We start from the raw sequence: 19,137 nt of genomic DNA, 5'->3' as shown, positions 1-19,137 counted from the left end.
GTGTTAGGAGAAACGAGCCTACAAAAAAGGAAATCACGTGTCAGTTTGAGCGCGTTTATTAGAGTAGGTTGCTTCCGTTTACGGAGCTTTGTAAAAATGGCGCACATGACATTTTAGACTACCTGGGACAACGGTAAGGTGGCGTTAATGTGACAAGTTCAGTGAGGTGTTTTCGTGTGCAGAAGTGAAGATAGTACGTCGTACGTTGTAGTCAACTATTTGGAGCAAACTTCGTTTCGAAGGCACACATTGAGGAACCAAGTCATGTATAGACGACAAAGAGCTAAGCATAAATTTGAAGCTCGCAGTTCGGCCGAGCTAACACTCAAAAAAGGAGACATTATTCGAGTATGGAAGACTGCCAATGGCCAGTGGCCTGATATGGATAACTGGGTGAGCGGAGAAAGTGAAAGAACAAAGCAGAAAGGTGAATTTCCTGGAAACTACACTGAGTTTGTAGAGGAGGTTGACCTAGAGGATGTGCCTCCACCTCTACCAGTTAGAACAGAGCAGAATGGACCCAGTCCACCTCCAGTACCAGCACGTGGTGAACCTCACCTTCGCACATCACACGCCAACCATCCACCCCCTGTATCCCCACGACACTCAATGTCAACAGAACCTAAAGGCCACACCCATAATCTAGTAGAACAAGATTGCACCCGTCCTGTAAAGTGTGTTACATGTAAGTAATATTATATGCAGTATTATGTCCTATAGACTTTGACTGTAATGTGTTATACTGTTGATATTGTTATGCATCACTTGGTTCATATTGCATTGTTTTGTTAGGTAGCGACTTCTTGTGGGGTCAAGGAGTCAAGTGTCTCTTCTGTTTAGGTCAGTTGTAGCCATTACATTTATATTGTGTACACAACAGAATATATTGTAGTATTGTTTGATGCCCCTGCTACATGCATGCACACTGCACACACACCTACTTACTGCATGTGGACCATACTTGTGAAAATATATTTTATAGTTACAAGTAAAACCTGTTCGTGTGGGCACTTTAAAATGACGGTGCTTGCATCACAAGCAGCACTTTTATAGCAAATAAATTACATGGAATGGTAGGATACCAGGACTTTTCATAATGTCCTAGTTAATGCACAGGTTCCTTTCTAGATGATTTTTAATTTGCTACTTCAACAGCACACAAAGTATTCTATAGCTATAATTTATGTGGTTTATGGTTTGCTTAGATTGTTTCAAGATTTGTCACACGCTATGTAGAACTTTAATGGCAGCAGTCCCATGTGAACCTGTGAGTTATTATTATACTAATAGACAAGCATACATGACTGTGTCTACTGTACAATAAGATTGTGAATTATGACACTTTACTGATGTATATGAGATCAGATGCCTACTCTAGACCTTGACAAATGCTCCATATTAAGAGCTCACTGCATTATGTTTTGGTCCCAACAGGTGTGACTCAATGCTTTTTTAACCTCACAAAAAGGAAACTAGTGTATTAAAATTTACCAAAAAATTTACCAAAAAAATATAGACCGAACATGTCATTGTAGAGTGGATACATTGCACAGCTCACATTCTCTTTTGAACATACGTATTAAATTGCAATGACAGGCGTAACCATGGCATTCTTAGAGAATCTATATTATTCAGATATACTTTCATTTCCACATAAGGAGCTATATACACTCTTCAATTATAATTCATAGTATTCTTATATCCTGAAATGTTTATATTAGTTATTACACATATTTCCCTCTCAACCCACACTATATATAATAGTGTTATTCCATTTATGGACAGTGTTGTATCCATGCACTTACCCAGTATGTTTTCATACAAGTAATTTATTGAATAACATTATCTAATGTGGCTACCCTGTAGGCTGATGAGGATGAAGATGATGGTGCTGATAGGGTGTGTATAACTCTCTGTGTGTCTGTGTGGTGATAGTTTGTATATATGTAGCAACAATGTGTGCAATTATTCAATTTTTTGCTATCCATATTTGGATTTTGGGAGGCAAACAAGCTATTGATTATTACATTGATTTCCATGAATTGATCACCAACCAAATTTAAATCATTGCTTCCAGTGAGTACAATTGGACAAAGCCCCACTGTTTGCTGTTGAATAATTAATTGTATTGTTAGCCATCATTTCACATTGCATTGGATGTCTGCTCTTTATGCAAAAGCTATTTGGTGATGAAGCACATTTTGTATACTTCCTGTAGTAGACACTGACACACTGTCAAATAGTTGTGCATGCTCCTTATAGATGAAAATTTTCAAAGGATACAAAAATTTCAAGACTATGTGTAAAAGGTGATTTCCATTTATTTTTTTATTCGCGAATTTTCACAAACAATCAAAGGTGATACATGTAATAGTTGTAACATGGACAGCCTGATTTGTATGCCCGACTGCCCGAGGGCATACATATCAGGCAAAGCCCGAATGCCCCGTGTTATAGCTAATATGTAACACTTATTAGGCTGATAGCCTGTACAGGGCAATCAATCACCCAAGCCAATACAAGTGCAGCCACTGGATGTATTATATATGTATACCTAAAATTTTCGATTATGGGTCAGCAGCTAGTACATTCTAGTTATGTTCAGTTATGATAAACGGACATATCCTAGAGATATCACAAAGAATTTCGGTTACGCGAGTTTAATGTTTTAATCAGTGCTATTGAATCATTTATGGGAAAACTATGCAGTTCACGAAAGGCCTAGACAGGTAAGCTTGCTTGTAGAGTGGTTACTCCATGCAGAGTGGTAGCTTCGTGATGGGGACGTGTCCATATTAAAAAAAGTGCGGAAACAATCAAATAAATAAGAGTTATAGCACTAGTTTTCACCTTAGCCCAACATTTTTCAACTCGTAGGATGACGAGGATAACAAAATGCTCTCCATCTGAGTGCTTTTCATAGCAAAATCCAAGTCGTGCATCCTAATCACATGAGTGTTGATCAATCCCCACAATTGATTTCAACATCAACGTCTATATAATCACTGCCCAGTCTACATTTCGTATGTAGCCCAGTTTATGAAATGTAGCCCGGGCGGCTCCTTTGATCTGAGGTGTGAAAGTGTCACATGTAACCTAATAGTATAGTGGCGTAGCCCCCAAAATTAGCCAAATTGTGCACTTTTCCATAAAACCACGAAACTTTCCACATAAATAGTACTCCTCGTGATATGTATGTTTTGATATAGTGCCAGTGACCTTTGTGGCCCCCTTTGCACGGAAATTTGGTCATTTCTGTCTATCTCCCTGAGGCATTAATTGACACATTAAAACATGGTACCAAAGTAAAGGTCTTGTTGAAAGAAACAACTTTGCTTTTATTTGAAGTTAATAGGTATTTACGTTTTGAAGTTATAATTGCTTTTATTAACTGTAAAATTCTTTGAGTTTACCTAGCCTTGGGGTATAAATTACCTATGGGGAGGTAAATTATCTCAAAACTCATGGGTAATATAAATGATCATAACTTTGGAATGAATTCACCTATTAACTTCAATAAAAACTAAGTTGTTTTGTTCAACAAGATACTTTATTTTTGTACCATTTTTTAACAAGTTAATTAATGCTTCAGGAAGATAAAGACAAATTTCTAGGAAAAAATGGTCATAAAGGTCAAATCTGTGATAGCATTATATCAAAAAAAAATAGTATGTCATGAGGAGTACTACTTATTTGGAAAGTTTCATGGTTTTATGAAAAAGTACACGATTTTTACGTTGTGCCACTATACTATAAGGGTATTTTTTATGGAGCTGCGCAATCACTGCTCCCAATCAGGATGACCCACAGCACCAATTTCTCCCTAACCTGATAATTATTAATGCCATTGTTGAATTGCTACATATGCAAAATAGCAATTTTAGTTTTTAAATAAATACTGTCCTTGATGGGTAACACATTGCTTTAAAATACTGGAGTGGCCTTTTGGGAATGGCAAAATTGTTTTATGTTTCACTGATTGCATGCAGTGTGGAAACCCCCAATTGTTGCTTCAAAAGTACATGCAATACACTGGCTTGGCATCTTTGCAAGGTAAAAATTAAATTAAAATTAAATTTTCGATTTCTTTAGCACTGTTCCAATCAGTGACTGAGTAGCAAGCATACAATAGTGTATGAAATCAATTGTTCTGTGTACAGATGTTATGTGTTTTATTTCTTTTTTATATAGTCATATACAGAAGTTGTTAGTGTAAGTTGTTTGTGTACTGTATGTTTGTAAACTGATTACTTACAGTGGCTAAAATAATGTGCTAGTACTGTGAATGTTTTGATAACCATGCTCACATTCATGTAATGTATTTATACAGTGATTATATGCTTGTATGTGTATGTGTGTGTGTGTGTGTTTGTCCGTGGTTTTGATGTTTGTTTGTAAGCTTTTAGAATACTCATGAAGGAATATGTAAACTTGTGTAGTATTGCATTAATGTAATAAGAATATATAATCTGCTTACGTTAATGTAATCTTATCAATGTAGTCGTATGAGGAATGGTCAAGTGATGATGTACGATTGTGGATGGAAGCATGTAACATTGACATATATTATGAACTCTTTGCTAAGAAAAATGTTACTGGAGCTGACTTGAAAACTTTGAATAGTGATTCCTTACAGGTATATACAGCACTATAGTATTACGCTTTGAGTGCATATGCGTGCGTATGCGTGCGTATGCGTGTCGTATGCGTGCGTGCATTATACACATACTCACATACATACATGTGCACACAGCCACACTTTTAACATAATGTCTTCTTCTCTAATACTCTAGGCAATGGGCATCATTGATAGTTACCATGTTGATGTTGTCATGGAGTGTCTGAATGAACTGTGCACAGGACATTCAACAACAGTGAGTATAGCAGCATTAATCTTCCTAGACTTGTTCACTAATTATATTATTCTTTTCTACATCCTCATGTAGGTAACACCAGGAGTAGCAGAACCTGATGGAAATAGTCGAGATGATGCCACACCTGGAGGAAAGAGATTTAGCAAATTACTTAGTATCTCTTCAGTAACCAAATTTGTTGCTGGAGCCAAATCAGGTACTTGTGTACTGTTGAAAGATCAATTAGCATATCCATATTTGGTGGTATAGATTTTAACCAATGCAAAAAAATAGATATGTAGGTTGATATGCTATTTATCTTTGACTTTGTGATGTGGATGATTATTGCTATTACTGCACATTACAGAGGATTTTGAAGTTGGAGGTCACTGGTTTGCCACACATAGTTACAATGGTCCCACTTGGTGTGACAAGTGTGGAAAATTTCTGTGGGGGCTCCGTAGACAAGGAATAAAATGTAAAGGTAAGCTTTACTTTGTGTACTGTGTATGTATTGGAATTCCAGCCTACATCATAAAGTGTTGAGATTTTGTAATAACCACTACAATTATCATTTAGTGTGCAGTATGAACCTCCATCGAGCATGTCTCTCACTGGAGATTACCACTTGTGAACAATTTAGAAAGAAAGAGAGTACAATACAGAAACAGAAAGGTATAGGTCATGTGTATACTTCAGTATACAGTACTGGCTTTATATCATTTAAACATGCAGGTAATTTGTATGGTGTAGTCTATAGGTCATGTGTATATTTTCAATTGTAGCGGCTATGACATGTGCTGAAAAAATTTGATCTTGTTTAAAGCCGTGTCTGCAGATGTGACCAGTTGAGCAAAAACCCAACTAGTTGGTAATTTTTTTGAACTTCATTTTATGACTTCTTTGTTGTCTAGGGGAAAAAACCAATGGGTTGTGAAAGTTTCGGCGAATAGTTTAGGAGTTATAGCAATAGGCAGCAAGAAGAGCAAAACGATCAATTTATACAGCACCTATCACGGCTGAAAGGAATTTTGCTGATATATATACCCAAAAGCCTGAGGACCACAGGAAGGTTCAAAAGTTCAAAACCTGATGCAGTTGTGTTATAAGTGATATATCACTCTAGGCACACTCACCTGTTAGGTGAAAGAACTACAGAGCACTCACCCTGTTCCTTTTATACATCAGTGTCTGATGATCAATAATGGTTTTAATAATGTGGGCTAATAGCCTTTAGAATACCGTATAACGGGAATGATTCATGGAAGAAAATGTTTGCGAATTTCGCGATTTTAGATGCATTCACGAAGATTTTCTTGCTAAATTTTTCCTACAATTAAAATGAATCAGTTGATGCAGCATTTATATAACGAGTACATAAGCGGGTAGCTACTCGCCTTTCTAATCGCTAAACTGCTATATATGCGTGACCGTAAGACCATTCGAACAGAGATGCAAATTTCAGTGACAGTGAAAAAAAAACAATCAGTGCTACTCATGCAAGAGAAATGGTGCAAATATAATTGCAGCCCAGCGATTTACTAGTCTCGCGTAGCCAGATGGCTTTTTTCCTTTTTGTGTGTCATGGAAAAAAGCGATCTGGCTACGCAAGACTAGCGATTCACTGTGCCAGAATGGCGTGCCTTAGCCTCGGTTTTAGTTCCGCCCCCAAGACTAGGTGTGCCTATCGCCCACACTCGTTATCGTGAATGCCTACTTCTCCAGCGAAGCAGCAATCATGCATGGCTACCTGGTGTGCATCATGTCAGAGTCGAGCGTTCTCTATCCGTTGTAGGCGCACGCCCAATAATTAAATTACTTTATGCAATAAATCACGAACATTTTCTCGTGAATGAGGAAATAGTAGATCATTCGCGAATGTTTTCTTCCGCAAATCATTCCCGTTATACGGTATGTCATTCATACAAAGCCAGAAAATTGTGATTGTGGGATCTAGATTTTTAGTTTTTACCATTTTGTACTACATTAAACCTACTAACTTGGCTATTGGGACAGTAAGTAAGTTAATACATTTAGTTAAACCCAAACCCACAGTTTAATGCTCCATGTTGCTCAATATAAAAAGTTAAAACATATCGTATCTTGAATTGGTTGGGAATCAAAGCCATCAGCAAACCATGTTCCCATGATATTGCCTGGGAAAGAATGCGAGTTAAACCCCAACGGCAATGCTAAAGTGGTATATGTAATTATAAGTCACAAATGCAACAGGCTATGGAGTTGGGACTTGTGTTCACCATAAAACTGGGGCATTCATCAAGATAACCCATGCTATCAAGCTGTTCAAGCTTAGAAAAAGTTACGTTTTACTGCGTGTAGACAAACACACATAACTTATGTTTGCTTTGTGGCACAGAAACAAAAAGATATTCTGACAGTCCATGAAGAGGTGAATGCATTAATGTATTAGATGTTTTAATTTGAGTCAATCTTCTTTCATTTACTAAAGTGATTAAAATTGTGTGCAAGGTTGTGTCCAGGAATTCCTGAGTGGTGGCCTACAGTAAACTTGAACTGATAACCTGTGTGTTATATTAGCGTGTAAAAAAATTATGTAAACAAGTTGGGTTTTCACTTAGTGGGTTATATATGCCTGTTTGTTGAAAGTCTATAATTATGTAAAGCAGATTTCTGTGCCAGCTAACTTTATCAGGCAGAAATCACTGAATGTAACAATAAATGTTTTCTATCTTGCTATAGGTACATTTGGTAAAGAACTTACACCGGCAATAGTAGGAGACATGCTGGCACCAGCTGTAGTGTTGAAGTGTATTGAAGCTGTGGAGACTCACGGGCTGCAATCTCAGGGGATATATCGTGTTAGTCCCTCTCATATGCAGCGGAAATTGCTGAAGGAAGCTCTAGATAAAGGTGCTCAATGTTCTTGTGTTGTATGAATGGTGCTTTAAGTAGAATTGTGTTTTTGGGACTTCTGTATCTATATAATGGAAATGTTGGCCAGAATCAAGAGTTTTTGGCCATACATTTGTGTAAAATCATTGTTGCAGGAAATTTTTATGCTGTTTGACCAAAGCCCATATTGTTATTGTATCTAAAAGTGTTTGCTAAAAGAGGATCGACTTAACAGTGTTACTACAAAATACATCTGTCACTGTAGAGGGAACAAGCCTCAATGTATATGATTCTCAGTGGGCTGATGTCAACTTATTTGCAGGATGTCTCAAGATGTATTTTCAGGAGCTACCCGAACCACTGTTTACATATCACATGTACTCCCAGTTCATTGATGTTATCAGTAAGTCAATAACTTTGTATTATGTGTCAAACAGTATGGTAGTACTGTTTAAGTACGGATCGGCCCTAAAGTGACACATGCCACCTAAAATGTTACCTTTAAAAATCATCCTAGAGACATGTTACGTGATGAAAATATGGAACATTGACTGAGTCAAGATACTCTAATACAGTAGTCATCCTAATAGAACAGTTATACTAGTGGTGTGCGATATATCGCAAAAATATCGATATCGCGATAATTTGTCAATATCGTTATCGTATTGATTTCTATACCACTTTAGCAGATTTCGATAATTATCGAAATATTGAAGAATATTCCAATAAATCAACAGCACTTTAGTGTGTGATTGCATAATCACGCTAGAAATTAAGGTTGATTCTGTACAATCTAGCCACTTTAAAAGCTTGTCTAGGCTTATTATGCAATAGTTTTGGAGTGTAACTTGTATTTAAAGCATATTTATAAATATCGGCCGCCCACGCAATTACTCCACCCACACAATTGAAAATCAAATCGAAATTTCGATATTTACCCTATTATCGTATCGCACACCACTAAGTTATGCATGTGTATAACTGTATGCTATGACAAAAAAAAACCTAAACAAGCTAGTATGTTTAAAAATTAATAAATGGATCCAAACGATAAGAAGTAGTGAAACAAGAGATGAATAATGGTTACAGCATAGCTCGGTGGGAAAATCCCTACTGTGGTATTTAAAATTATAACATACCAATGTAGGAATTTTCTCGCAGAGCTATGCTGTAATACCAACATTCATCTCGTAATTATATTTCACTACTTTTATCACTTGGAGATCCCTACTTCATTTTAAAAATATACTAGTACATGGGGCTGAGCAATTGTATCGATAGTGTGATAAATCGCGAAAACAATAGTAGTGATATGATTATTGCAATAGTTATGATAAGCTCAGATGATTCAGATCTGCATTAACAAGCCTACTAACTATTTTACAGTCAGTTTTCTTACAAAGGAGTGGCCTGTAAAAGCTATACCAAAAGTCCATACTCATCGGCTGCCCACGCAGTTAATTAACAAATGTCCTGTGCATGCAAAATAACTCTCTTTATGACTGCAAATCATAGCTATACAACTAAGACTTTGTTAAGAGCAAAGTGTTTCATAAACTATTGTGATAGTATTCACTATCGCGATATTTAAGGAGTAACTATCATGATAGTAAAAATTTTACTATCGCTCACAATACATAGTACTCTGCATGATACACTTATACTACCTGCATATGCATCATACGCATGTTGCTAAATGTGTATGTGGACCTTTCTGATGTTTTTGTTGTACATTGTGTGTTTGTATCTTTTTCATTATGTAGAACTTAACCAAAACGAGGATCAGTGTATAAAGCTACTATTAAAGTTGATAGAACAGTTACCAGCTCCTAACAAAAGCACCTTGGAAGTGTTGATGACTCATCTGTGTCTGTACGTTGGTGTACTGATGCATGCAAACAACTGCAGCTGTAGATGTAATATTTTAGCAATCCTTAAAATGCCATTAAATTTCTATGATTGATTATTATCAGTAACTAGATTTTAGGGTACTACAATGAAGTTTAAAAAAAAAGTGTATTTATGTTGACTGCCTGACTGACTAACTGATGCCTTCGGCAAGCGTAACTTGATAACAGCTAATGCTATGGGTTTGTATTTGACATCACTCCAGCCAGACAAGTGCCTTTTGATATACCGCAGTACGTATGATGCATGCTTTATTTGGCTTGCCTGTGTCCTCTTTTGTGTCCCATTTATCTTTGCTGACAGTGCAAGGTGTTGATTTGCAGTAGTGCTGTATGATGGCTAATTTCCTATGCTTGTAACAGGAAGGCTTTCCGTTGTGACTGGATTGATTGCAGAGGTCCTTCTCCTAGGGTTCTTTATTTGTGATGCTGTGGAACGTACAGGCTGAACATAACTGAAAACAAAGCATGATGGCCACTTTGCTATTTCAATAATTGATATATAGTTGGGACGAGCATTCAGATGAAAACAATAAGCCTGGCACCATTCTTTCTTCTAATGTGGGATGTGCGGGTTCACCAGTCATAATGTGAAACAAGGGAGATTGCTATACTTAAAGATAACTAGTGGACATCCCAATTCAGTCATGGGTTTAGGGATTAAATGTCCACTAGTATATCTTCAGGTGTAGATGACCTCCCTTATTTTACTACTTATTTCTTAATCAAGCTTAAAATTCCTAGTACTTGTCCTGGCGAAACTTGTCATATGATTTCAAGTTCTATGCACATGTAGTCAGTGAGTAAAATCTCACATGCCTTCATGCAAGCTCATACATGTGTTATGTTTTCTGTGTTTCACTTAGTGTGGCAGGATTTGAGAAACAAACTAGGATGGGTACTTACAATTTGGCTGTTGTGTTCGGCCCTTCACTTGTTAGGCCAAAGCCAGATGATGTTATGTGAGTATAAAGTACTACAAGTATATGATATACGTATGCAACTCATAGACAAGTTGTAGCCAATGCTGAGTTTCACAATCGTATAATTGATTTGTTGTTAAGAAAAGGACCGTGGAAGAAGAAAGAGAGATGTAAGTGGTCACCTTTAACTTGAAAGTTTAGTTAATGATATGGTATGTGTTTAGCAGTTCAAGAAGGACATGATTCAGGCAGTGCTGATCCCATTAGATCCTCTAGTGAGAAGCTGTGTTTATGTTGTATTGGCTTACATGCATTTACTCTATATGCTACACACTTACACACATACTGGACTGATATTGTGTTTCTTATTTTAGAAAAAAAGAAACCAACCAAATTAGAAGACTGTGGTTGGTACTGGGGGGACATTAAGAGGTAATGGATGTAGTGTGTGTGTGTGTGTGTGTGTGTGTGTGTGTGTGTGTGTGTGTGTGTGTGTGTGTGTGTGTGTTTGTGTTAATGTTTTTGACATAATGATTTTTTAGAGATGAGGTTACTGCCAAGTTAAAGGATACCAATGATGGAACATATTTGGTGCGTAATTCACAAGATGGTCAGGGCTATACCCTCACTGTCAGGTAACACTATATGTGTGAAATGTGTTTGTCACTTACTCTTTGAGTGAGTGAGCGAGCAAGCGAGCAAATAGAATATATGTATGTATGGTCACATTATCATATGATATTTTTAGGATTGGTGGCCAGAACAGACTTATACGTATCATCCACAACAATGGCAAATATGGATTTTCTGAGCCCTACACATTTTCATCTGTGATGGAATTAATAGACTATTACCACCATACATCACTAGGCAAATACAACCCTAGAGTTAATACCCACCTCCTAAGTCCTATATCACGATTTGTGGTAAGTATTGTGTAGTTGTATCGTGTGTTGTATTAACCACGGTGTGCTTCATTTAGGATGAAGAGGAAGGAGAGACTGCAGAAAGCCGTAACCAGGACACTATCCTGCAGGAGTTGGTTGATGTGACTACTTCATTTGAGGAGAAAAATGATTACTACATGAACACAGAGAGAGAATATGCTGAAGCAACTAAAGTTTGTACACATGCACACACGAGTGTACATGCATACACATGTGTGCGCCACAAATAATGGAATCCAGCTGATGTTGTACTAATACAACATGTATTGTGTACACTACAGGCAATCGCTGAGTTTCGCACCAAAATTATTGCTCAAGATAACATACTAGAGCTACTCAGAGAACAGATTGCCATAGTAGATAGACAATTACCAGGACTTTCACAGAGAGAGGAAAACGCGTAAGTATGAGTCAAATGCGTAACTTGCTGTGTACAAGGGTTGGATATTGCTTGATTGCTTTGATATATAGCAAAATCACAAACTTAATCTGTTTGCCATGAACTCATGAAGTAAAGAATATTAATGATCACATATATAGGATACTAAGAATAAGTATTGAAATTTGTTTAAAAGTTATGAAGTTACAACACTAGGAATTACTTTACCTAACTTTGGTTTCCGTCTGTAACTATTCTGTTAAAGTCTGATGGTCTGGTATTAAAACCCCATGTATATAGCCTCTATTATACAGCCAATATGAATGAAAACCTAATGGTGTATACAAGTTCAACTCATTAGTGTTACTGTGTTCTGTTGATGTTAACTATGTAAGGATTCATAGCAGTAGTGCTGTATGTTTTGTTAATATAGGGTACTTGCTAACAAGAGTAGGTTATTGCAGAAGGTAGAAGAGGCTGATAACACATCTCGGCTACTGAGTGCTAGTCTTAATGAGGCCAATAATAGCTACAGGAAGCTGGACCGTGAGGTGAACACACTCCGGCCAGAGATCATGCAGTTACAAAGAGAAAAACAACATCTCACAGAGTAATGGCTCCATATATATTGGCATTGCATGTATTTTACTTGTGTATTAGGACTAAAACAATCTGTGTTTGATTGAGTACACCCCAGTTTGGGAGTTCAAGAGTTTGAGTACTTGAAAACATTAACTGCTTAATAGCCAGCCATGCCCATGTAGCACAGATATGTGTCAAAAGAGCCAATCTTGAATTGGTCAGGTGGCTAAGTATTTTTAAAAGGGCTTCTATATAGAAACCACTTTTGTCTTCTGGTGATGGCTTTCTTAATTATATGGCAAATGCCGGCTTAGATGATTCTTGTAACCAAATACTGTGCTTCTTATTCAGTCTTCCAGTTCTAGACTCCATGTATCTGTCTGTGTGTATGTATGCATGTACACTATTAACATGAGGTATACTGAGGTACATGAGGTGTATGTGTGTATTTAAATCCCATTGTGTGGGAGTGTCAGAGTGCCATGCTGGGCGATAACTACCATACAGCTAGACAGAGCGACTCTGCTACTGTACGATAAGTTAGTTATCTCCCAGTGATAACTAACTTGCAGGTTCGAGGCTGCCCAGGTCCAGTCATGGGTTTTTTTCTCCTTTCTCCACCTTTTCAAACACACTTTCTGTAACAACTTTAAACAGGCTGTAGGACCAGGTGTCCTACAGACCTTCAGCACTTGTGTTGTAAAGCCTTAATAAATAAATAAATTTTAAAAAACTTATCACCCTGTGGTGGAGCCACTAAAATTTGTTTGTGACGTCATAACAACCGCGGATCGTATTGTTTACCAATGGAGCAAAGAGCCAAATATGGAAGTATTAATGCTAAAACACACCAGTACAGCACTTACACCTTCTAAATCTTACAAGAAAACAAGCAATCCTTTACACAGAGTAACACTAGTGTAAGTTACCAATGTGATAGTTCAACAAAGTTAATGTCAAAGAACAGTCTAGTGTCGATTTTCACTTCCCAGCGGTCACTATAGTGAAGATAGAACTAACTTCTTTCAATAACCTCTAGCTTCATACTTATATCTAGGACTAATAATAGCCACTTGCTGGTCTTTTTATCCCTTGCACACCATGCTACACTACTATACCAAGTTCTGACAAAGGAGAATCATACCTGGAACTGATGCTTCGTAAAATCGCCCTTCACTACAGTGTATAGCCCTTCACTACAGTGTATAGCCAGTCTCTCCAGTAGCTATGAAGTTGAATCTACATAATTCGGACAAAACCTTGAGCACTGCAACAGGAACTCGGTCAACTCAAACTGGAACTTAATTTACTATCCGTAAACTCCTGCACACTCCCGCACACTGGGATTTCATATAGTTATATCCTGTATACTCAGACAATATCTTTGTTATTACACTCGTAACAGGATATAACTATAGCATATGTGCACTGAGGTATATTAGCACTCAGTGAGACTTCATTTCATCATCATGAGATCAGTACTGGCTGTACTCTATGATCATGTGTATCCCATTGTGTAGTGTTCTACAACATATGGGAATGACCAAACAAGAGATATCACAGAAGGTCAGTGAGAAAAGCTACACAGAAACAGAAGACATTTATGGAGAGATTTATGGCAACATGGATACACTTGGTGATGATGAAGTGTAAGTTGAGAATATAAAAATGTGATTGAGCCACATACAAAGCTAGTTTTGTGTAGCATGCATGTACATGTATGAGACTATTGTTTGTTTTGTTTTTTTTAGTGAAGATGATGATGAAGATACAATACCAATTTCACCTTTGCCATTCTCAGCCATGCCACCAGTGGTAGCTGTTCGTCCAAGAGGTGATGGAGGACGAGGCAGTTTGCCACCTCAACCAATAGAAAACCCACCCCTACCTCCACCTCGACATGGATCTTCAACAATGACATCACCTATCCACATGGGCCGAGTACCACTTCCTCATATACCACAACAACAACAACGAGAACAGCCTAGTCCTCCTGCTGTACAGCCACGACATGCACGACCGCAGTCAGCTAGTGGAGGTAGTGCTCCTTCACGATCTAACTCTGCTCAGTTTGGTCCGGGCAAGCAAGAAAAAGATGTAAGAATGTTTGAAAATATAATATCATACAAATCGAGAGTGTGTGTATTACTTTATTTATGTACTGCTGTTCACATAAATAATGTTTACGTATATTTCATACAAGTTGTTTTTTTTCCCTTTTTGTAGCATACTAGTAGTTCAGATGCATTTTTAGACCAGAAAAATTGGTTTTTGGATATTAGCAGGTATGGCAATTTTATATTATATAACTTTGTTAAAGTACTGAATCATAAAATGTATGTGTTAGTGTGTGTATGTATGTGTGCATGTGCGTGCATGCAATTGTTGCTTTTATCCTATGCAGAGAAATGTCAACTGACATGCTAAAGAATGCTAAGGATGGAACATTCTTGGTTAGGCCTACAAACAGACCAAAGGTCCCTAATCATGTATACACAGTAGATATCAAGTAAGTTTCACACTGAATACTGTTGTACCACAGTGTGTAAAATTAAACAAATTGAAATTACGTATACTAAAATATTATAGGTACACAGATATTAAACACATGAAGGTGTTTAAGATAGGCGGGAAATATGGATTTGCTGAACCCTGTGAATTTGACTCATTGAAAGATATGATAGTACACTACTCGAAGAACCAATTAACCAAGCATAGTCCACTACTTACAACCACATTGAAATTTCCCGTTAAAGCTAGTTCACACTAATAAAACGTTGCACAACTTGTTTTCAATAATTTGTTTTCAATATTTTGGGTGGCGAATTAGTTTTATATCACTTCGTGAAAACTTTTTAATGCTATGTTTTGTACTAGGAATGTTGATGTATGTAATAGTACAACACAATATATATTTTAAACCATAAAGTAAACACAATACATAACAGTGGTACATATACTAAGTGTTAGCCTATAATGTTATAACTGTCAGTATTTATGCACTCCATTTCCCATGTGGTTAAAAGAATGTTGTGTCCATGTTACCATCAGTTCGTTGAAATAAGTCCATGAAAGGATCTTGACTAGTTTTGTTTTCAAGTTGGTCGGTAGTAGCTGCTTTTGGCTTGATGGATGACAAATCAAATGGTTTATTTGCTTTGGGAGTTGTGTTCACTTGTGCACTGTCACCATACACAGTGTAGGGTCTGGAATTTTTCCTATTTGTGCTGCGACGGTTTTTCGGAGGAGGCTGCAAAGGTGACACAGTTTGGCTTACTTTGGTAGTCGAAGGAGGTGGATTATCAGTGGACTTTACCGAGCTCAATGTCTCATCAAATGCACCTACTGGTGATGCAATACTGGAGCGTTTTTTCTTCTTTGTTTTATCAGGGACAGCATATATTGGTTCTGATGTTTTTACACCATCATCAAAAGTAGTCCAGCTTAATACTTCCTTTTCCTCCACTGCACTACTGGTAAATGATGCACTGAATGGATCTGTACTTGTAGATAGGAGACTTGGTGGTGACTCTGGTTGAGAATTATCCAGAGGCATGATATTTTCTGGACCAGTGTCTTCGATCAGATCAGCCACTGTAGGTGTTTCAATATTTGATTGTGATTGTTCAAGTGCACTACTGATGTATGCGCTATCTCTGTGTCTTATTGAAGCAAAAGCATCATATGCATCGAATTCATTTGTAGTAGTTTCTTTGTTAGTGCTGTCTTTGTTGGCATTGTCAAACTCAAAAGCCGTAAATGGGTCATCAGTTGTCTCCTGTTCGTCATTTACTGCAGATTTTTCTGGAGAGGAGAATGGATCGGCACTGCTAAGCTCGACAATGCTATCATCTTGTATAGTGAATTGACCAAATTCATTGTTTCCAGGTGTAAATGGTTGGTTGAAAAAATCATTTGTAAATGGGTCAGTTGCTGATTGCCGTATATTGGACTGTTTTCGTAGTAGTTGTGGCTGCTGCTGCACTGGTTGTTCAGGAGTGCTGATATCGCCGCCAACCAAGCTCAACTCCTACATCATATCAAGCTACGTACCATGTATTCAGTGACAACATTTCCCTACCTTTGCAATGTCAGCAAGCTCTGCATCCAAAGCACTCCATTCTTGTTGTGCCTTCTACAGACAGCTAGAGTTAAAGTACAATATTTTATAACTAATGGCTTACATTTGTTTGTACAGGAAAGGCTGGCTTGTTTGGAGTTGAAACTTGGTACTGGTTAACAGGGAAAGCAGGTTTGTTTGATGTTGGGACTTGGTATTGCTTTGACGGATAACTCCATTGAGTCTGTTCAGGAGACTGCTCCTGTTGGATAGCATACATCATACCATGGCCATGGACAATTCACAACACTCACTGTATATTCTGGTGAACCCAAGTCAACCAAAAACCCTTGATCATTACTCTATATAATGAGATTATTGACAATTTGCTTAAATTGGTAGCATTTCTGATGTATCCTTACCTCTGATTGTGTAGTAGCAGCAGCTGTTGGCTGATTACTCTGCTTACCACCTGAAGGAGACAGTGTTGTATATACATGTATTTCAATAAACACTTAACCTGCTGCAGGTGGTGGAAAATCAATTTCTGTATATGTTGCTGTGAGGGTAGAAATGATTTAACAGTACATAAAGGTTTGAAACACTCACGATCTATAGCATCATGATAATGTGGTGGTGCATCTAGTAGCTTTGAGTCTGACATGGCCTTTACAAGCTCAGTGTTTGATGTGTTATTCCTTGGTAAGGTTGTGGCTGATGTAGTCTTTGGCTCTGCTGGCTTTGATTTGCTCTTCTTTTCTTGATACATCTTGTACACCACTTGAAAGAGCTCTCTAACAGACTGTACTACTTGAGCCGTCTAAATAAGTACAGGTATGAATTGATGCATGCATATAACTTTGAGGGTACACTCACGATTCTTGCATCAGCTTTGTACACAAGCAACTTGAATCCGGCTTTCTTTCGTGCAACGATAATACAAAATACACAGCTATCTTCTGCGTCTCTGGCAACGTATGTCAGTCGTGGTATTGGTACACTGACTGCCCATACCTGCAAGAAAAAGTTGCTGAAATTAAATATCTGGACATTGAAGTTATAACTACTAGTTGTAGAACAATAAATCTGTGTTGAGTCTTAAAAGGCAATTTCTAAAGCATATTGATATATCCTTAATTGTTTTAATTAAACCCCTCAGAATCTCTTATAGTATGTAGCCATACCTTTGTCTTCAGATCAGCAACTTTGATGCCATTGAGGGACAGGTTGATCAACACTTTAGGCTTTGTACCGCCTGCTTCTCGACAAGCTGCCTGTAATGTATGGCAGCAATACAATTTGACATCTGCATCAGCTATATGTGAATAGTGCTCACCCTTATCCTTCCTATTGCAGCCTGTGCTATCTTATCCCCTGACTTGTCCATTATTTCTTCACTACCTACAAACTAAAAGTGCATCAATAAATTTATATTTGCTAGCTAAGTGTGACGGCTTGTCTGCAAGAAAAGAATACCAGCAAACTCTGTACTTATAAACAATTAGCAGTATCATTATTGCATTGTGATTTCATATAATTTATTATGTACAAGATCAAGCAACTTACTCTAGCCTTGTAGGTAAGTCCATCTCCACCAAACTTCACCTTTGGGTCAACCTTAATCCCTACACAGACAGTTTCATTACAATATTCTATACAATTAACTTATCATGAGACAGTAGTCTCCACCATTTTCTACATAATTATGGCAAAGAGATCATAAAATGTGTGATCAGAGTAGCTATAACACATCTAGCAGCCAAGTAGTTTAGCCTTATAAAACACAAAACAATATCAACGCAAATTTTACAAAATGGAGTAAATTGTGTTTAGTACTGTACTTCACATTAGCTTGCGTGTTGTATACTTCAGGAAATATGGTTAAGCTTTTAGAAAACGGTTTACAACACATGTAGCTACATTTGCTGAAGGCGGCTTGTGATAATTATGTATGCAGACCTACATAATTTGATTGGTTGCCAATGTTTCTACAGTAATGTACATAATATTATGCACAAACAGAAGGCTACATAGACTAAAACAAGAGTGGTAATATTGTGATTTTTGCTTTAGCATAAACAGCATTTACTTCCTCAAGCAGAAAATCAAGATGTATCACATCAATGGCTACAAATAAGGTCGGCTATGCAAGCTTGTACCTTTACTTTTAAGCTCCAGGAATGAAGAGCCTGCAAGATTAATGGAAGAATACAGTAATGTACAAACTTTTCAGTGCTGACAGAGGGCGGTGGGCGAGATACAGAGAATTTATTTATGCCATAGGGGCGTGGCTCCTTAGTTACCAACATATGTTGCGAATACCTCGGCGAATACATACAGATATGACACAATTCTAATACAATACTGTCTTGCGCATTTCATACTTACCAAAACGCGTTTGGAGGTTCATAGTTTGACTCCTCGAGGCGCGCGCAGCCATGTTGGGTTGGTGAGCCTGTAGCAAAATGATACTGAATAACGCTAGCCTTTTAGCAGACAACAAATCCTTATAAAATGTAACAGCTAACTTTTAATGACAAGAATACCTCAAGTGTTGTAGAGTCTTATCAGTCACGTGTCTGAAGGGTGGAGCTCTTTAAGGAAGATCACGT

At 37.5% G+C, this 19,137-nt stretch overlaps 2 protein-coding genes across 4 annotated transcripts; one reads left to right on the top strand and one right to left on the bottom strand.

The window, feature by feature from the left end:
• Positions 1-48: 48 nt before the first annotated feature.
• Positions 49-15,410, top strand: LOC136256051 (phosphatidylinositol 3-kinase regulatory subunit alpha-like). Of its 2 annotated transcripts, XM_066048971.1 has the most exons (28): positions 49-133; positions 183-685; positions 793-840; positions 1,206-1,267; positions 1,867-1,899; positions 4,192-4,212; positions 4,502-4,636; positions 4,794-4,874; positions 4,947-5,070; positions 5,221-5,337; positions 5,433-5,528; positions 7,575-7,745; positions 7,993-8,130; positions 9,491-9,599; positions 10,501-10,596; positions 10,645-10,727; positions 10,782-10,832; positions 10,932-10,989; positions 11,100-11,192; positions 11,306-11,483; positions 11,540-11,677; positions 11,786-11,904; positions 12,317-12,493; positions 13,986-14,114; positions 14,217-14,562; positions 14,692-14,750; positions 14,870-14,974; positions 15,055-15,410. In XM_066048971.1, exons 2-28 carry the CDS (start codon positions 265-267, stop codon positions 15,233-15,235), a joined length of 3,369 nt encoding a protein of 1,122 aa, XP_065905043.1. In that variant the 5' UTR covers positions 49-133; positions 183-264; the 3' UTR covers positions 15,236-15,410. The 2 variants fall into 2 exon arrangements, with proteins under 2 accessions (XP_065905043.1, XP_065905044.1); XM_066048972.1 differs by having other exon boundaries at positions 57-685; positions 10,785-10,832.
• Positions 15,358-19,137, bottom strand: LOC136256054 (disabled homolog 1-like). 2 transcript variants are annotated; one of them, XM_066048974.1, is made up of 13 exons: positions 19,072-19,137; positions 18,914-18,980; positions 18,092-18,150; positions 17,862-17,933; positions 17,710-17,799; positions 17,402-17,539; positions 17,135-17,345; positions 17,046-17,084; positions 16,948-16,997; positions 16,840-16,887; positions 16,650-16,787; positions 16,547-16,600; positions 15,358-16,495 (listed from the first exon to the last, which is right to left on the bottom strand). In XM_066048974.1, the coding sequence occupies exons 2-13, from the start codon at positions 18,963-18,965 to the stop codon at positions 15,485-15,487; spliced, it is 1,962 nt and encodes a 653-aa protein (XP_065905046.1). In that variant the 5' UTR covers positions 18,966-18,980; positions 19,072-19,137; the 3' UTR covers positions 15,358-15,484. The 2 variants fall into 2 exon arrangements, with proteins under 2 accessions (XP_065905046.1, XP_065905047.1); XM_066048975.1 differs by having other exon boundaries at positions 16,547-16,597.

The sequence above is a fragment of the Dysidea avara genome, chromosome 5, assembly GCF_963678975.1.
Source record: "Dysidea avara chromosome 5, odDysAvar1.4, whole genome shotgun sequence".
Taxonomy (NCBI): Eukaryota; Metazoa; Porifera; class Demospongiae; order Dictyoceratida; family Dysideidae; genus Dysidea; species Dysidea avara.
Note: the sequence above shows the minus strand (reverse complement) of the source record. Positions and strands in the feature narration are given on the sequence as shown.